Source organism: Mus caroli, unplaced genomic scaffold (genome assembly GCF_978045245.1).
Source record: "Mus caroli unplaced genomic scaffold, Mus_caroli_1 scaffold_11, whole genome shotgun sequence".
Lineage (NCBI taxonomy): Eukaryota > Metazoa > Chordata > Mammalia > Rodentia > Muridae > Mus > Mus caroli.
This window is the reverse complement of record NW_028227266.1, coordinates 107111755-107130514: the sequence shown is the minus strand read 5'-3', so window position 1 is coordinate 107130514 and position 18760 is coordinate 107111755. Positions and strand designations below refer to the sequence as shown.

The following is an 18760-nucleotide window of genomic DNA, read 5'->3' as shown; positions in this document are numbered from 1 at the left end:
TATTAAGACCTGGTCTTGTTTTCTTAGTTTAATAATACTTGAGTCAAATGCTCAAACTAGCCAATGAAAGGTGAAAAAAAACAGTCCACATGGTACATACACATTTGGGCACGTGACACTAAGTGGCTAAAAATTCTCACCACATACCGCATCCTAAAATATAAGTTTTCCCCTTCCAGATTGGCATGGGGATGTACATTATACATGTACTACATATTATACATATATAATATTATCTATAACATGCAAAAAGCACTTATTTCAAAATATGTCAGAAGACAAAACCAAATAAATAACTAATAGGTCAAAATTTAGTGATGACTATTAGAAAATACAAGTAGAACCAATTCTGGGGCAAAAAAGAAAAAAATGGTGTCAATTTTTCCATTATCAGCTACTAAACATGAACTTTTTTTTTTAAAAAAAATCAACTTGCCAGCAAAAAATGCAATTTTACGAAACCGACCTGAAAAGGGGAACCCATCAGTGATTCTTAATTGAAGTAATAACTTTAAGCAGAAATGCATCTATTTTGATGCAACCTCGCCAAATTATTAAGTGTTCTTTCGACTGGAAAATACCTTCCCCCATAGAGTCATAACCGCTAAGATTTCAAAACAATCTTTTACTTACACAATCTCCAATAATACGGCACTCAAAACAGAAAATCCACCCAAACCCTCACTGTCTTCACCCGGTATAAAACGGTGATTAATAATCCACGTTCAATGCAAAAGGCAAAATGGAGTTGTAAAAGAGTTTCTTGCCTAGTCCAACTCCCGACAGCCACACGCGCTTCGCAGTGGCAGGCTACCCCAGCGCGGTCGCGGGCCGGCCGGGAGCCCCCGCCCAGCCCGGCGCAACCCTGAGAGGAAGCGACGAGGAGGGCGGGCGGCTAGGGCTCCACCAGGCCCGGCCGGGCGGGGGAAGGGGGACTGGAGGCGGCGGGGCGCGCTTCCGGGGACTGCGCGGGCGGGGCCGCCGCCTCGGGCGCGGGGCCCCAGGTCAGGGGCCGGGGCGAGGGGCTGCGGGCCGAGAGCAGCAGGTGGGGCGCGACCGCGGGCAGGCGACAGGCCGGAGGCCGGAAAAGTGGTGGCCGATCAGCCGGCCAGCCGAGCCCGGAGCCGAGGCGGCTGGAGGGAAATGCTCCTGCTCACCTCAAGGCGACGACTCCGAATCCGGCCTCTTCGCGCTGAGGACGCCTGTCCGCGAGTCTGCGAGCTCCGAGCCAAGGACGGGCAGCTCCGTGGGAGACGGCGGGCTAAGGAGAGAACCGACGGAGGACCGCGGGCGGCGGGCGGGGAGCGCGAGCGAACGAGGGCGGGCGGTGGCGGGAGGGCGGGGAGCGACGTGCGCGGCCCCGAGCGCCCTGCGGGCTCGAGCTGGCGCCAGTCGCGGCCCCGCGCACGCGCGCACGCTCTCAGTTCAGCCACGATTGCTCAGGAACGCATCCACGCCCTGAGAGCTAGACGCTTAACCAATCATGGCAGACGCGTGGAGCATGACGGGAACTCCGGGGCTATAAAAGAGCGAGTTGCTATTTTATCCTCACCGAATCACTCATCCTTTAAGCAAGCAGGGTGGGGCTGGGTGCGCCTGCGCGGTTTTAAAAACCCCTCCCCAAACTGCCAACACTTCGCGCAAGCGAAGTAGATCTTCCTGGCCTTGTATTACGCGTGCGCACTGACAAGCCTAACCCCGGAAGACCATACGCTTGCGCAGTAAGAACTACGGTGACAGTACTCCCGGTGGGGCGCTGGCCAGTCATGGCGGAGCCTTGGGCCGGGCAGTTTCTGCAAGCTTTGCCCGCCACGGTGCTCGGAGCGCTGGGCACCCTGGGCAGCGACTTTCTGCGGGAGTGGGAGACACAAGACATGCGAGTGACTCTCTTCAAGCTCCTCCTGCTGTGGTTGGTGTTAAGTCTCCTGGGCATCCAGCTGGCCTGGGGGTTCTACGGGAACACAGTGACCGGGTTGTATCACCGTCCAGGTGAGGCTCCCTACGAACCTCCTTGGCCCGGCTGTCCCTACCACCACCATACTGTACCATTGGGTTCTCCTGTGTCCACATAGACTACCACTGGTCCTCCAGGAGCCTCACTGTACCCAGACCTACAACCCCGTACCATTTTACACCAGAAGCCCCTCATGCCCATCATCACGTTGTTAACTGTTTCTCAAAACCCTTCTTGGACAATACCACTAGTCCCTAGTATCCCACCCATCCTCAATCTCTATTAAACTATACCAGTGGCCCCTGACCTGACCTGGGCTATTGCCTGCTCAGATCCCCACCCTCAGCCTCCTGCAGCTCTGGGTGTGTTCCTGCCTCCAGGTCTGGGTGGCCAGAATGGATCCACACCTGATGGCTCCACACATTTCTCTTCATGGTGAGTAAATCTCTGTCTATCCCAACCCCATGCTTGACAGGCAGAGAACATGCTAGTGCTGGTAACAGGACAGAGAACGCTCAGCATGTGAGTGCACCAGCTTAGTGGCTGTGCAAGAATCCTTCAAGGCTAATGGTAGAGCTCAGGATTCCAGTTGGGGGTTCCCAGTAGCTTTAGAGCCTCTCGTCAGCGTGTTCAGTAGGAATGGATGGTGGTGTTACCTTAATTTCAGAAAGGTGATATGCCAGGTCTATTGAAAACAAATCCCGCCGGGCGTGGTGGCGCACGCCTTTAATCCCAGCACTGGGGAGGCAGAGGCAGGCGGATTTCTGAGTTCGAGGCCAGCCTGGTCTACAAAGTGAGTTCCAGGACAGCCAGGGCTATACAGAGAAACCCTGTCTCGAAAAACCAAAAAAAAAAAAAAAAAAAAAAAAAAAAGAAAACAAATCCCTTGGTTGGGAAGTCTTTCTTTAGGAAGGCAAGAACATCTATTCTAGGCAAGTACTGTACCACTGGAGCTATAACTCCCAGCCTAACAGTCTCTATTCTTAGCATACGACCTCATCAAGTCAGCCTCCTAATCTCTAAAAACAACAGCTTACTTATCAGGACATTTCATTCAGCTAATCTCTGAGCTTCTACCACATGGCAGAGGTCACAGTACACCAGAAAACAAGGACAACCCAGATTCTGCCAGGCAGTGGTGGCGCACACCTTTAATCTGAGCACTTGGGAGGCAGAGGCAGGAGGTGGATTTCTGAGTTCGAGGCTAGCCTGGTCTACAGAGTGAGTTCCAAGACAGCCAGAGCTACACAGAGAAAACCTATCTTGAAAAACCAAAGAGAGAGAGAGAGAGAGAGAGGTTTATCAGAGAAATCAGTACAGATGCAAAGGAGTTGGGGGAGCACCCCCTCCCCCTGTGACACCTAAGCTGAGACCAAAGAGGGAAAGCAGCACAGTATGTATACTGGATAAGAAAAAAAAAAAAAAAATAGGCCTGGCGTGGTGGCGCATGCCTTTAATCCTAGCACTTGGGAGGCAGAGGCAGGCAGATTTCTGAGTTCAAGGCCAGCCTGGTCTACAGAGTGAGTTTCAGGACAGGCAGGGCTTCACAGAGAAACCCTGTCTCGAAACACCAAAAAAAAAAAAAAAAAAAAAAAAAAAAGAAAAGAAAGAAAGAAAAAGAAAAAAGGAAAAAAAAAAAAGAAATAGATAAAACAAGACCCAGTAGCAAGGGGAAATGTATCATTAGGAGACTAAATCAGGCTGTGATGGTGAACTTGGAGCACAAGGGCAGAAGGAGACCATGGAACAGTTGAGGGGCTGATTCAGCAGGACAGTTGCCTGAGCTAATTTGCCTTTATAAGCTTCTTCTATGGCAAGTCGACAAAGGGCTTCAAGAGTGAAAGCAAGACATGGATTAGGAAGGTGGCCACTGTCTTAGCTAAGCACCATAAGATAGGAAAATAGTAAACCCAGCAGGGACTACGAGAGATTAGTAAAGAAGTCTAGATTCTACTATTAGCTGTACTGAGCACAGCTTAACCAAGAAGCAGCAAAGGAAGAACCAATGTCAGGGACTCTTCTGCTATCGATGAAATAACCTTGCTTCTCTCCATTACTTTCAGGGAGATAGCAGCAAATGAAGCTCTCAAAACGCACAGAGAATAAGGGAAGGCAGCAGCAGAAGGGTCTCCAGAGATATCGCTGGGTCCGTTGGCTCCTGTGCTATTTGTTGCTGCTGTCCAGACCCCTTGGACAACTGCAGAGGGCTTGGGGTTGGGGGACTGGAGTACCATGATGCTTCCAGTGTGAGCCTCCGCTGCCCTCAGCCTTGCCTCCAACAGCTTCAGGTACTGGGCAGGTGAAGTTTGTCTCTAACAAAAGGAAAGACTTCTTGTCAAGGGTCATTGCTTAGAAACATTTTGGTTGAGGAAGTCAGTGGTCCCTTTCTCACCTTGGCTTTTTCCTGACATAGTCATCCCCTTGGGATGTGATCTTAGAGAAATTGGTTCTTCTAAGAGGAATCTTGAGGTTGGCCAGTTCTGAGATTTAGAAAGAAAGCCAGTTCTCCCATAGACTCTGACTTTCTTGGCTTTGCTTCGTAGGCAAAAAGCCAGTTAATCCTGGCCTGGACTAGGGCACCAAACCTGTCCCTCCCTGGCGGAGCTCCAATCTTCTACGTCTGAGGCAGGCAGAGGAAGTTATCATTTCCCACTGACTTGTCTCTCTGTTCTTTTTGAGGACAAGTTGAATTCCTAAGAGACATCTCACTAAGATCCCTTGGTATTGGCGAGCTCTCCACTGCTGAAGTACCCACAGGCTTTTTTGGTCCGTACTTGCCCCCTCCTAAGGAGGTACTAAGTAGTTAGTGCAATGACTTCACTGTGCCCTGTTACCTTGTTACTTCCCATCTTGATAAGGGCCTAGTCCTGAGAGTCCACCAGCCTCATTTCAGCCTCTAGGAATAGCAGTAAGAGCAAGCCACAAGCCAGATAGCTCTGTGCCCTTCACCATGGGTCAGAAGAGGTTCCAAGGGGGTGGGTGTCCCCACCAGTGTCCCCATGAAAACGCCACTTCCTCAGAGCACTGTGGTTCCTAAAAGCATTGTGGTCCTGGATCTGTCTCCTCTAACAGTTGTACTCCTGTCTCTGCTGGGCTACTAGCTACCTCAGGTGTCCACTGTCTCTTTGTTAGATGTCATATAGCCATCTGGCAGCCATTGCCTACTGAGACTTTGTAGCAGGTGTACTATAGGTGAACTGTACTGAGCGCCTCGTGCACGTGCACCTACTGGAGAGATGTCATCTGTGTGGCAAGATGTTCTTCACAGCCTCATGCCCACCCACTGACATCACTACAAGAGTCAAGGTCTCACATTCCACCCCAGGAGCAACTGAAGATGTGGCATATTAAACACAGAAGTGCATCAGTGGTGTGGTTATTCAAACAAGACAAGTGTTGTGTACACATGGGCAACTGGTAAGGGATCTTGGTTGGGTATATTGCCCTTAGGATCCAACATACAGCACTTTGCAGAGGTGACGACGTGGTGCCAACTCACTGCAATGGTGGTGGGCAATATCCCCGTTAGCTTTTTTGGGGACTTGGGAGGAGAGATTAGAGGAGCTGAGCTAGTGTCTCATGTTTTCTAAGTTGGCTTTCAATTCAATATATAGCTGGAGATGACCCTGAACTCCCAATACTCTTGTCTCCAACTCATAAGTGCTAGGATTACAGGAATAGACCAGCACACCACTTCTATATTCCTGTTAGTTGTCATATAGCTGGCCCCTTCCAAGGAGATCCTACTTAGAGTCTGTCTTGGAGGCTAAGAAGACACCCCAGAGGGGCTGGAGAGATGGCTCAGCAGTTAAGAGCACCACTGACTGCTCTTCCAGAGGACTTGAGTTCAATACCCAGCAACCACATGGTGGCTCACAACCATCTGTAATGGGGTCTGATGGCCTCTTCTGATGTGTCATAAGAGAGCAATGGTGTACTTATAGACATAAATCTTAAAAAAAAAATAAAATTAAATTTAAAAAAACCACCCCAGAAATCCAGTGACGAAAGAATAAGGAAGCTAGAGACCATGGCAAGAAAGAAAGAAATTAATTTTATTTATTTTTCAAGAGTTAGTAAAGTATAATTATTCACAACAGCTGACTGAGGTCAGCCCAAGTATTAAACCATCCATGTCTTGCTGCACAGCAGGCTGGGTTGACTAGAGAATGTGGAAGGGTGAGTCCCATGTTTGCTTAGCCATCCCTATGTTTGCACACAGGAACAACTCAGCCAACACCGAGTCAGGAGTCATTTCTATCTAAGGAAAGGCAGCAGTATGCATTCATGGAAAGCAAAGTAGAGAAGGTTCCTAAATCCACACTGCCCACAGTAATAATCCTTTGAAATTAGAGAAGCCATAGTGAGGTGGGCGGAGGTGTTACCCTCCACACAAAGGCAGGATGACCTTTGTTCCAAAGTCAGCACCGGGCCGATTAAGGTTAGTGGGATTGTGGGCTAAAACAGGACATTAAGTATGGTGATTTGTCATTTAAAAATTGGGCCCTACGCCTTTAATCCCAGCACTTGGGAGGCAGAGGCAGGCGGATTTCTGAGTTCGAGGCCAGCCTGGTCTACAGAGTGAGTTCCAGGACAGCCAAGGCTACACAGAGAAACCCTGTCTCAAAAAACCAAAAAAAAAAAAATAATAATTAAAAATTGGGCCCTAAAATTGGAATGGCTTGTAAGGGAAAGAGTCTAGATAGGATTCTCTCCCCAACCCTAAGCAGACCCAGCAAACCTCATTCAGCTTCCACCCGTGGGAGTTGTCCTCCACTGTTCTGACTAAGCACTATGCCATGCCCTCTAGAGAAACACTCCTGGAGGGAAGGGCTTCCCTGTGGGCCATCTTCACTTGAGAGTATAATAGTTGGTGGGCACAAAGGGCATTTTGCTAACCACCGTCATTTGCTGCTTCCGCCGGACTTCCACCAGCAGCTGTGTCCCTGGTCGACTGTACTTAAATGGCACATAACCCATCGCCACATTTTTCTTCAGGCTGGGTGAAGGGCAGCCACTGGTCACTGTACCTGTCCAGGCATAGGCCATAAGTTAGCACCACCCTGCCAGCTCAGTATCCCTGTCCTGGATACCTGCCAGCCAGTATCCCCATCCACTTACCGATCACAGTGCCTTCTGTGTTCAAAATAGGACTGTGTGCTCTCACTGGAGCCCCTTCACATATCAGCCCCACACGTCTCCGCTGTACCTCACCTTTCAGCTGGGGAACAATGATTTTGGCTCCTGGGAAGTCCATAGCAATTCGGCGGCGCTTCCCTGGAACATAACACACCAGACTGTAAGCCATAGTTCACAGAAGCCCTAAGCACAGGAAGTCTTTACTACTAAGACCCCAAGTGATAATCCATTAAACATCACTTGGGCTCTTGAGCTCTATTCTTCCCCTGAATTACAGTCAAGTCAACCAACCATCACCTACCTTCTGGAAGCCATATGTAGGACCCTCAGTTTATAATAGGCAAAGCCACAGTAGCACCTTCAGCGAATGAAGACACAGCAAGGCTGAGTCACTTGTTTCAGACTACACAACCTTAGGAGTAGTCCTGGGCTAGCTGGCTTCATTAAAGAGTATTCTAGCTCTCAGGACCCCTTGACTGCTAGCCCGGCTCACCCAGTGTCCAGCTGAGGCTGCCCTCCACAGGTGTGGTATGTTCATCGATGTCATTCCCATATAGACAGAGGCCTGCCTCCAGGCGCAGGCTATCTCGGGCTGCTAGTCCTGCCAGCTTTACCTCTGGATTTTTCAACAGAGCAGTTGCCAAGTGGACTGCCCCTGCTTCTGGGACTGATATCTGCACAAAGGAACGGAGAGCAGATGGGCAGTGTCTTGAATGTTGTAGCTACTTTTACCACTTTTGGTCATGCAGGAGTAAAACTCTACCACTACAGTGTATCGCCCACTTTCCCCAATCCTATTCCTCTGTCTGAGACAGTTAGCCAAGGTTGGTCTGTAATTTATGATTGGACTGTTTCTATTTCCCAGGTTTTGGGATTATAGGCATGTGCTATCCGATCCAAGCTTTACAAGTAGATCTTTTTTGTCTTAGGATTTATTTTTTATTTATTTTATTTTATTTTTTGTTTTTTTGAGACAGGGTTTTTGGTTTTGGTTTTGGTTTTGGTTTGGTTTGGTTTTTCAAGACAGGGTTTCTCTGTCTATCCCTGGCTGTCCTGGAACTCACTCTGTAGACCAGGCTGGCCTAGAACTCAGAAATTCACCTGTCCCTGCCTCCCAAATGCTGGGATTAAAGGCGTGTGCCACCACACCCGGCTTGTCTTGGGATTTATTTGGTTTTGGCTTTGTTTTCATTGAGATAGGCTCTCTTGGTTAGCCTGGAATTCACTATGGAAACCTAGCCACCTTGAATTAAGATCTTCCTGCTAGAAATGTGATAACATATAATTACTTCTTGACTTACCTCAACACCATCCTCTCCTGTGTAGCCACAGCGGGTCACACGACAGCCAGACACACCGAACACCTCCATCACAGCACTTGTCATGAAGGGCAGTTTCTTCATATCATCTGTCACCCCAGCCTGTAACACCTGTGCTGCCGTGGGTCCTAGCTCAAAGAGAATAACCAAGGGAGTTGAACCCAATACCCCCTGGACTACAGCCCTTATTTAGAAAGCAGAAGATGTCCCAAGCAAGCCCAACTCTGCAAGTGGAAGGAGAATGCCCTTGTCCCTACCTAGCCTATGGATAGCCTTACAGTAGGTGAGAGGAGAGAAACAATAGTTAACTTTGGAACTGTGGTGTGCAGATATCATATCCATATCTTCCCCATATAGCCTCCATGCAAATAAAGCCAGGAAGGCAAGGGCTGGCTCTAACTCCAACCTGGCATCTCACCTTGCAGAGCTAACAGGGCATTCTCTACCACCTCCAGGCCTACATCCAGGCCCCTGTTCTGGAACTCCTTGACCTTGTCCTGAAATATAAGACAAACACATCAGTGTCTATGATCATTATTGAGCTCCTACAATAGACTGGACATTGAAGACCCTTTCCCTCACCTGAGGATGCTCATTTCAGGGTGAGCTTTATCACTCCAACTCCTCTAGTACCTATCCCCAAACACTGGTGTGTACCAGGGAAGGCCTACTCTTCAGTCTATTGACTGTTCTTTTATCCAGTCATTCTCTGAGGCCCTCTCTGCATTGAGAACTTCTTTATAAACAACACAAAGTACGTGCAGCAGCTGTACCTGCATGAGAGCCAAGTCCTTGTCCCGGCAGCCAGCATTGGATACTACATACAGGTGCCCCTCAGAAGTATTGGTTACAATCAAGTCGTCTAAGATGCCTCCAGCTTCGTTGGTGAACAGAGAAAGCGTCCCCTATGAATAAAGAAGAGCATCCTATGTCTCCAGGTCCAGGAAGCCAAGGACCAATATGAGCCAGAAACATACTTAAGTCCATTCAGCAACCACAAACTCATGAACACAGTCCTAGGTAAAAGGTAAGACTCAAGGCTCAAGGCCTTTGCTCTCCATCTGTCAAGTACATCCTTACTCCTCTCATCTTAGGGGGTCTCTCCAGACTCGGAGGACCTTCAGCTCCCTCACTACTCAGTTCTTAGAAACTCATTTCCTACTCACGCTATGAGACCTAGGAACTACTGCTTCACTCCACCCAGTTAACTCCACCCAGATGCCAACCTCCAGGGTTAAAAGCTTCAAAAACCATCTTCATGATCTCACAGGCTCCCACTACATTCTTCAGCAATGTGTTAAAAATAAATAAATAAATAAATAAATAAATATTGTTAGCCTTTGCCACTGGAGGGACAAAACCTGAGACTGATAGATCACACGAACCACTTAGGGATCTTGGTAAAACCAAGGTTATGGCTCAGCAGGTCCAGAGCAGTGCCCTAGCATATTCCTAGAAGATGGAGAGGCTCCTGGTTTAAGGACCACACTTTAGCAAAGATATGGGCAGCATGAGAGGTCAGGGCATATAAACGGTGGTCTCTGGCCTCCCAACCCAATGGAGTAAGGCTGGGATATTGCTCCAAAGTTGGCTGAATATCTGGAAATGACTCAAAAAGACTCCATCGAGATAGCAAGCCCTGAAAAGCTGTATCTGACCTGTCTTTGTGCTTCTCACACTTTTTGTTTGGTTGGTTGGGGGGGGGGTTTGTTTTTTTGTTGTTTTTTTTTTTTTTTTTTTTTTTTTTGAGACAGAGTTTCTCTGTGTAGCCCTGGCTATACTGGAACTCAACTCTGTAGACCAGGCTGGCCTCGAACTCAGAAATCCACCTGCCTCTGCCTCCTGAATGCTGGGATTAAAGGCGTGCACCACCATGCCTGGCTGCTGCTTACACTTGAGGCAAGGGTGTAAACTGTTTACTGGCTTGTGACTGAAAACACACATGGAGAAGACATAAAGAAGGCTCACCTGGTTAGACTTTAGTTCCGCAATGTCTCCAACCACTACACTCTCCAGCAGCTTCACTCGGTCACAGCCAAATATCTTGGTCTAGGGGAAATAGGGAAAGCCCCAGGCCACTGCAATATCTGTAATCTAAAAAGCTGCAAGGCAAGCATCCTCCAGCCTCCCAGAACACTGTCCAGCCCAGAAGTGACTCGTCTTTTGGTTCTGGAGAGGGCAGAGGTCCTAACTTCTCAATTCCAGGATCCCTCCCAGCCTCCATGCAACCAAGCAACATCTAAAAATTCAAGGCGATCTAACACCTTACTGAGATACCAAACCAATTTCCATCTAGCAGTTTCTATCTAGCAAGCTCTGGGGCATTAAAACACACCGCAGGAGCAGGCAGGAGAGATCAAAGATACATACATCAGATCTCCTGAGTTAGCCCTCTAGCTCTGGAGTCCCTAACACTTTAGTCTTCTAAGATAGCCTCAAAGCTGCAGAGTTCAGTTCTGTAGACATGGAAGAAGGCCCGATCCTCCCTGACTCACCTGTAGCATGTGGGACACATCAAAGAGAGAGCAGTGCCGGCGTGTGTGCAGGTGTGAATCAACATGACTGTCACGGTATTGTACAGGCAGACTCCACCCTGCAAACGCCACCATTTTTCCTCCATGAGCTAGGTGGAAGTCATAGAGTGGAGTCCTGCGGAGCACATCCTGTAGACAGCCAGACTTAGTGCCACCAGGGCCCCAGTCACCATCAGTTTCCTTCCCCCACCCTCCAAGACCAGTAACAAATTCCAGCATCCTTTATCCCACCTGTACAGAACTGAGTGGGCGACTCTGGACCAAGGGTTGTGCCTGCAGGCGAAAACCCAGAGAGGCTACCACACTGACTGTCCGATGCATTGTCACCCGCAACTGGTGCGGCCGGCACACTGAAGCCACACTGAAGCCACTACTCTGCCAGGCACGCTGGGAGATGTAGTCCAAACCTCAGCCTGGACAGGTCTTTCTAGTCCGCAGGGGGCGGGAAGACCATAGGGCAGGCTGGGATTTAAATTGAGGCTGACTCCCGAAGGCCTCAGGCTCTTCCTCAAGCTAATCAAAACAAGTTCAGGGCAGAATAGGCTGCCTAGAACCAGAATTGGGGGTTAGAACTCCCAGCCTCCAGAAGGTCAAAGTTCTCCAAAGGACTGAAAAGCCTGAATTACAGATTCAGGTCAAATAGCAGTGGGAGGCGGAGCAATCACTGGAGGGTGAAGCCCTCCAGGCCAGCACAGTACCCTGGCTGGCCCAGCCTTTTATAATCATCTCTAGCTCTCCCTCTAGGCACAAGCAGCTGACACAGTCACATATTCCACAAGTATTTATTGATCTTGCCGTACACTAGCTCCAGTTCTGGGAACTTAGGAACACAGCTGTGAATTATGCATAGCCCCTGCCACCTCAGGCTCCTCTTTGCCCATGTGTACTGAGGACCATTGTTCCCTGAACACTGGACTATGGTAATTTCCCTGTCAGTGGGGTTTAACTATGATCCTGTAGGTGAAGACAGGACCTTCAAGAAGGCTGACTGCAGAGATGCAAGGTAGCTACCAAAGGTGGCCAGACTTTCCCAGAAAACTGTTGCATAGACTCGTGTCCAATTTTCCAGTTCTGAGACACCTTGCAGCACGGCTTAATAATACTTCCCGGGGACGAAGCCAGGAAGGACTAGAGGGAAACAATCTGACCACAGGAAAGAGCAGTAATCTTCTTCAATTAGTGGTTGCTCTGGGGTAATGGAGGGCCTCAGCCTCAGTGAGTATCAGTGAGACGTTGGCTTGGATACACTCCCCCAGGGTGCTCTCTCAGCACCCTGAGCATGACGGGCAGAAGCAACTGAGAGAAGGGACAGGGATCATGGATGTACTTCATGCTGAATCCGATGACAAATAGTCGGGAAGGAGGACTCGTTCTCTGGCCCCAGCTGTGCCAACAGCACCTACCCAGAACTGACACGGAACACTTTTCAGGAGCAACTGTACAAGCTCCCAGAGGTCTCATCTTCACCTCCCAGGCTGGGAACAGACAATTTCAAAGGGAGCTATTTTCTTTCTCTCCTTTCTTCCTTCTCTTTCTTCCTTTTTTTTCTTTCTTTTCTTTCTTCTTTCCTTTCTTAGTATGGAGTTTCATTATGTGGCCCTGATTGGCCTTGGGATTCAGTGTGTAGACCTGGCTGATCTTGAACTCACGGAATGCTAAGATGAAAGGTGTGTGCCATGCCTGGCTCTAGGACATTTTCTTTTCATGGATACAATACAAAAGGACAAGGGCTACTGGCAGAAGCAGAGAAATGAATAGAAGGTGTGTCTTCCTCAAGCTTCCCAGGTCGTGAGTGTCAAAACAGTGGCTTCCTTGCTACAAGAGACAGGTTTATCTCAGCAATGGGGGGAAATGGTAGCAGACTGGGGTGTTCGTATTGGCAGGACAAGCAAGAGGACCTCAAGGATTCTAATTAGAACCGGTGAATTCTGAGAGGAAGAGACTTAATTTACATGTCAGACAGTCAGAGACAGAAGTGTCCCCACTAGGAATTCATGCTAAAACAACTGGATGGATATCAAGAATTCCCAATCTGTAGATTTTTGCCCAGATTGAACTTGAATGCACAGGGAACATGCTTCGGCCTCTGGTGGCCAAACCCCACCTAGATGGGCACAGAAAGCCAACGTCTCACGTAGAAGCTGCTGCTCACGTGTAGGAGAGTAAATTCAGATCATAGCAGCCATCCACCTGCAACACAAGAGATGATCAGTGCTGAGCCGCTCAAAGCAACGGAAGCAAGGGGGAGGGACACCTTTACTCACGTCAAAGCGGCCGATCCTCGTGGAAGTGTGACTAGCCCGAATCATCTCTGTCAGTGCCCACATCTGCTGTACCTCAGAGGATACTCTGCTGGGATCTGGGAGACCCTGCTCCAGAAGGAAGGCACATGGTCATGAATCTTTCCCCAGAAGTGCCCTTATATATATATATATATATATATATATATATATATATATATATAAGGGCATATATATATATATATATATATATATAAGGGCATATATATATATATATATATATATAAGCTATGGAGCACTGCAGATGAAACCAGTAACATTCCCAGATAACTTGAAGAACAGTTATAGCCTGATGGTCATTAAGCAAGACCCATGCTTAAACCAGGGATGACTCAAAGCCCACAGAGCTCCCAAGAAGACATTGAACCATAGGCCCTAGGTCCAGACCCAAATGTCTGTGGTGTTGGGTAGTAAGTATTCTACCACTGAGCTACATCTCCAGGCAGCCCCAGGACAGCCAGAGGCCCACTTTTTTTGTGCTCTAGACATTAGAACCATGTATATGTGGTTAATACCCAGTGTTAGAGAGCTTACCTCAAGGCGGGGAGCAGGCTGCTCATTGGACACTGGGTGGGAAAGCCACTTGGGGAACGCCAAGGAGGGGCTCTGCAAAGCAAAGGCATAATGACCTCAATGAGGCAGAATCTAAGAGCTCTGGCACCTGCGAGCAAAGAAAAGGACCCTTGAGCCTAAGACACTGGGAAATCTATGTTCAGACATAACATCAAAGGGACCCTCATAAAACTCTTCCTTTATGCAGAAGGGGAACCCAGGAACATAAGCAACAAAAGTAGTGAGCAGTCTCAAAGGCCAGGGGTTGCTGACACAGAACCTCACATCTGATCATGGACTCCTACATTCATACTCCAGCTTCCTTGAGGGCTTCCTTCAGAGTCTCACTATCCTTGCTTGTGACCCGTCCCAGTGCCCCATCTCTCCTCGTCAGAGCCAGAAGCTTTTACAGTAAAGGGTTAGCCAGTAGGTTTTGGAAAATCACTTGCCTTTGGTCCCTGTTGGTAGATCTGCAGTTCCTCCACTGTGAAAGACAGCCACAGTGGTGATGGCTGCCGCAGAATCAGACGCAGCTCGAGCACTCTGTTCATGTCACACAGCATCTGACACACATACCAAAGTACCCACTGAGCAGGGCATAGTGGTGCACACTTTTAATCCTAGCACTGGGGAAGCAGAGGCAGGACATTCCTTTCTCTGAGATCAAGGCCAGCCTGGTTTACAAAGCAAGTTCCAGGATAGCTAGGGCTACACAGAGAAACCCTTTCTCACAAAACAGAACAAAACAAATTTCAAAAAACAAATACATAAAATAAAAGACCCACTGAAGACCTAGCTCGTTTACCAAAAACCTCCTAATCTACAGTAAAGCCAAATGCTTCTCCAAGTCTAAATGAAGGACAGAACAGTGGCCCCTCCAAAGTACCAGCTTGAAAGCCATAGTCCAGCCCAGTTTTGCCCGACTCTTTCCTCCTGCTTTTCTGCTCAATCCATAGGCAGGAAGTCCCCATCCAGTGTTCCCTGGCCATGCTGAGGCCCAGCTGACCTGGTGCTTGAACACTGATACATAGTCCTGGGCTCCCTCTTCACTATGTGGGTCAGGCATCAAACAGTAATCCCGCAGACACGTCACCCACTTGGCTGCTGTGTGCACGGAGCTTTGTTGACGAACACGGATGCTCAAAAAAGCTGTGTAGTAATTCTTAAACATGATCTCCTGCAACTAGAATACACGCGACACGGTGACATCGTCTCCTCTTTTTTTTAGAATGCACACTTTTGCTAGACAATTCAACAATTACTGTGGCCCAAATGCAACTTTGCTTTCCTAAAAGTGCTCACAGATCTGTAAGTCATGCAAACAAACCATCCCAACGCATCCGAGATCAGAACCTTAACCCGGAAGAAAGCAGAACATGGACACGTGAAACCTGGATGAGTGGACCAACGAAGATAGGTAAGGTAATGTATTGGGCTGAGGATGTGGCTCAGCTGGTACAGTGCTTGCTTTGGTTAGCATGTTTGCAGTTCTATGCTAGATGCCCAGTAATGCATACACCAGGCATGTGAGGTATACCTGTAATCTCAGTACTTGAGGGGTAGAGGCAGGAGGATCAGAAGTTCATGATAAGCCTCCGCTATTCTTGGCCACTCTGGGATTTTTGAAGTCCCCACCCCTACCAAGAGCAGCAAATTTTAAAAAGTACCAGAATGAGAGAACCTGAGTATCTAGTATGTCCTTTAGCCTAGTACTAGCAGAAGTTATCTCCACCTCTCTCAGAATTAACAGATTTAGACCAGAATAAGAATAGTAGGAGCTGGGCGTGGTGGCCCACGCCTTTAATCCCAGCACTCAGGAGGCAGAGGCAGGGGGATCTCTAAATTCAAGGACAGCCTGGTCTACAGAGTAAGTTCTAGGACAGCCAGGGCTACACAGAGAAACCCTGTCTCGAAAAACAAAAACCAAAAAACCAAAAACCAAACAAAAACCAAAAACAAAAAACAAACAAAAGAATAATAGTAGGGCCGGGCAGTGGTGGCCCACGCCTTTAATCCCAGCACTTGGGAGGCAGAGGCAGGCAGATTTCTGAGTTCAAGAGGCCAGCTTGGTCTACAGAGTGAGTTCCAGGACAGCCAGGGCTATACAGAGAAATCCTGTCTCGAAAAAACAAAAAAACAAAAAGCAACAACAAAAAAGAATAGGAGGATCGTTCACTGTAGGGGTATGGGGAGCCTAGAGTACCAACTGCCATAGCAGTAGTTTCCATCTCGATGCACACCAGCATCACCTATGGAACTTAAACAAAACAAAACAAACAAAAACACAGATATCAGGACTAGAGAGATGCTCAGTAATGAAGAGTACTTGGTGCTCTTGCAGAGGACCAGGTTCCCAGCACCAACATGGCACCTTACAGTTGTTCATAACTCCAGTTCCAGAGAATTCAGAACCTTCTTCTGGTCTCTACTAGCACCAGCCATGCACAAGGTATATATGCAGACATGCAAAAACAACACTTGTAGATTTAAAATAAAGATTTTTAAAAATAAAAATATTAAATAAGTAAATAAAAATATAGATGTCAAAGATCCACCTCAAGCTGGGCAATGGTGGCTCACACCTTTAATCCCAGCACTTGGGAGGCAGAGGCAGGCGAATTTCTGAGTTCGAGGCCAGCCTGGTCTACAGAGTGAGTTCCAGGATAGCCAGGGTTACACAGAGACACCCTGTCTCGAAAAAAAAAAAAAAAAAAATCCACCTCAAACACACTGACTCAGATTTTCCAGGGTCGGATCAATTAACTAGGTTTCCCCAGGCTGTGGGAAGCAACATCTTGCGAGAGAATGACATATTGTAATACGAAGCACATAGAGCCAAGAGGGTGGGTAAGGGAAGGATGCTATGCCATTAGAGGTAGCCTTTGTCCTGAGTTGAGGTCATGCAACGCCCCGTCACTGTCAGCTGAGATGGAAGAACAACTAGGGATTGGAAACAAGTCACCAGGAGGACCTAGATGAAGGCTAGGTTGCACCTGACCTGTGGCAGGGGCCACTAGAATGGTACGTTTACATCATTATTTGACGATTGCAGCTATGGCCGAAATCAAATATTCTCTCACTTGTACTGAGATTCAAATTATAGTTCCAGTGATATCCTGGGCACCGGGAAGAGATGCTGAAGAGGATAGAACGGGAAACTCTAGTCTATTTAATAAAGCTTATTAATAAAAACTGTATATGCTTCTGAATAGGTCCAATTCGCAAAAGCAAGAGACACTATAGAGGCTGTGTAAATGCCTAGGAAACGCCCAAGTTACTAGGTATTCCCCGCCCAGAAGCCTTGATCGCGTATATGGGGGGTTGCTCACCTCGAAAGGCGCGATGTTGGGAAAAGTGACATCGACGACCAGCACGCCAGGCCGACCTTGAGAGGTCCTCATGTCGCCCACTTGCAGGGCTACAGTGCTTTTCACATGACAGGGCACCAACACACGGGACATGATTTGGGAGATTACAACCAAGCAAAATCACCGCTCACAGTCTCCATCCAACCACTAGCTCTTATTGGCGTCCCTTATCAACCAAAAGAACTACAACTCCCAGGCGACATAACGCTTGTAACAGTTCAGCCAATCACCGATGATCAGGGCGGATCAAGAGTCGGAAATGCCAACGGAAGTTCTTCTTCAACCAATCATCCTCGCGTCTGTAAGTCCCTCCTGGGCTGCTCCGGGCAACCGTCGAGCCGTTCTTTATCCAAGGGATCCAGAATGCTTTGGTCTGGCTTATCCTTCACTTAAATTCTGCTACTTTATTAGGTTAAGATGTATAAAACAATCAGGCGTTTAGTGGCACTCGCTTTCAATCCCGGCACTTGGGAGGCAAAGGCAGGCAGGTCTCCGAGTTCGAAGCCAGTCTGGTCTACAGAGTTTCAGGACAGCCAAGGATGTTACACAAAGGAATTATTTCTCCATAGCATCCACAAGATCCATCTGGGTACAACCCGAGGGATATGGCAACCAAGGGCTATGACACTTTTTCCTGACCTCGGAACTATGGTATTTTTAAAACTACAAACTAGATCAGGTATGTTGGTGCAAGCCTTTAATCCCAACATTGAGGAGGCAGAGTCAGAAGCAGGTGAATCACTGAGAGTTTAAGACCAATCTGATTTACAAAGAGAGTTCCAAGCCAGTCCTGTCTCAAAAATAAATAAATAAACAAACAAACAAATAAAGTGGGGTCACAAGGTATTGACTCACTCCTATAATCCCACCTAAATTGTAAAATTAGTTAAGAAATAAAATGCCAGGCATTAGTGACACTTTAGTTAACCCAGCGCTTGGAAGGTAGAAGCAGAAACGGGAAGATCAGAGGTTCAAGGCTAATCTCATGTAGTAGGTTTCAGGTTAGCTTGGGCTATGTGAGGCCCTAGCTAAAAAAAAAAAAAAAAAAAAAAAAAAAAGCAAAACAGTCAATAAATTGATTGACTGGAGAAGAGGCAAATACTTGGTTTGGGATTTGTTTATTTTTTGAGACAAGATCTCACTACAGATGTAGATGAAGCAAACCTCCAATTCAGAGAGATCCATCTACCTCCATAATTCTGGGATTAAAGGTATGTGTTACCATGCCAACCTACCAAGCTTTCCTTTTAAATTTTATATCGAGGCATTTGGGAACATTAAAGAATCTGAGGTATATGATCAGGAATGTCAGTCCACGCAGCAGGAGAGATGGCTTAGCAGTTAAAAGCCCCTGCTACTTTTTCAGAGGATGAAGTTCCCAAAACTCCCATCAGGCTCCAATGAATGCCTGTAACTTAAATGCTCTCTTCTGGCCTCTAGGGAAATTTGAACTTATGTGTACCTACCCCTACACAGCCCCTTCTGCATGTGCATACACATAACTTAAAATTAAACCTAGCAGTCGTGGTACACACTTTAATCCCAGCACTCAGGAGGCCGAGGTGGGTAGATCTCTGTGAGTTTTGAGGTCAGC

The 18760-nt window shown here is 47.7% G+C and overlaps 4 protein-coding genes across 7 annotated transcripts in view; 1 reads left to right on the top strand and 3 right to left on the bottom strand.

Annotated features, from left to right (window-relative positions):
- Rhoa (ras homolog family member A) overlaps positions 1 to 1342 on the bottom strand; it is a 31630-nt gene extending 30288 nt beyond the window's left edge. Inside the window, exon 1 of one of the 3 annotated variants that reach the window (XM_085828018.1) lies at positions 1158 to 1342. The gene's annotated coding sequence lies outside the window, so the exon portion shown is untranslated. Of the gene's footprint in view, positions 1 to 633; positions 820 to 1157 lie in introns of those variants that run through there. The other 2 variants (XM_085828020.1, XM_085828019.1) reach the window with 2 other exon arrangements.
- A 95-nt stretch (positions 1343 to 1437) lies between these two features.
- Positions 1438 to 5318, top strand: Tcta (T cell leukemia translocation altered). Of its 2 annotated transcripts, none has more exons than XM_021171699.3 (3): positions 1438 to 1989; positions 2287 to 2389; positions 4018 to 5318. In XM_021171699.3, exons 1-3 carry the CDS (start codon positions 1767 to 1769, stop codon positions 4058 to 4060), a joined length of 369 nt encoding a protein of 122 aa, XP_021027358.1. In that variant the 5' UTR covers positions 1438 to 1766; the 3' UTR covers positions 4061 to 5318. The 2 variants fall into 2 exon arrangements, with proteins under 2 accessions (XP_021027358.1, XP_021027359.1); XM_021171700.3 differs by having other exon boundaries at positions 1450 to 1989; positions 2335 to 2389.
- Positions 5319 to 5987: 669 nt separating this feature from the next.
- On the bottom strand, positions 5988 to 11502 carry Amt (aminomethyltransferase). The gene is made up of 9 exons (XM_021171698.3): positions 11178 to 11502; positions 10908 to 11075; positions 10381 to 10461; positions 9186 to 9317; positions 8831 to 8909; positions 8395 to 8540; positions 7587 to 7767; positions 7076 to 7231; positions 5988 to 6984 (listed from the first exon to the last, which is right to left on the bottom strand). Exons 1-9 carry the CDS (start codon positions 11265 to 11267, stop codon positions 6806 to 6808), a joined length of 1212 nt encoding a protein of 403 aa, XP_021027357.1. The 5' UTR covers positions 11268 to 11502; the 3' UTR covers positions 5988 to 6805.
- Positions 11503 to 11708: 206 nt separating this feature from the next.
- On the bottom strand, positions 11709 to 17394 carry Nicn1 (nicolin 1, tubulin polyglutamylase complex subunit). The gene is made up of 6 exons (XM_021172116.3): positions 17128 to 17394; positions 14805 to 14981; positions 14248 to 14361; positions 13781 to 13852; positions 13211 to 13315; positions 11709 to 13136 (listed from the first exon to the last, which is right to left on the bottom strand). Exons 1-6 carry the CDS (start codon positions 17257 to 17259, stop codon positions 13095 to 13097), a joined length of 642 nt encoding a protein of 213 aa, XP_021027775.1. The 5' UTR covers positions 17260 to 17394; the 3' UTR covers positions 11709 to 13094.
- Between the last annotated feature and the right edge of the window lie 1366 nt (positions 17395 to 18760).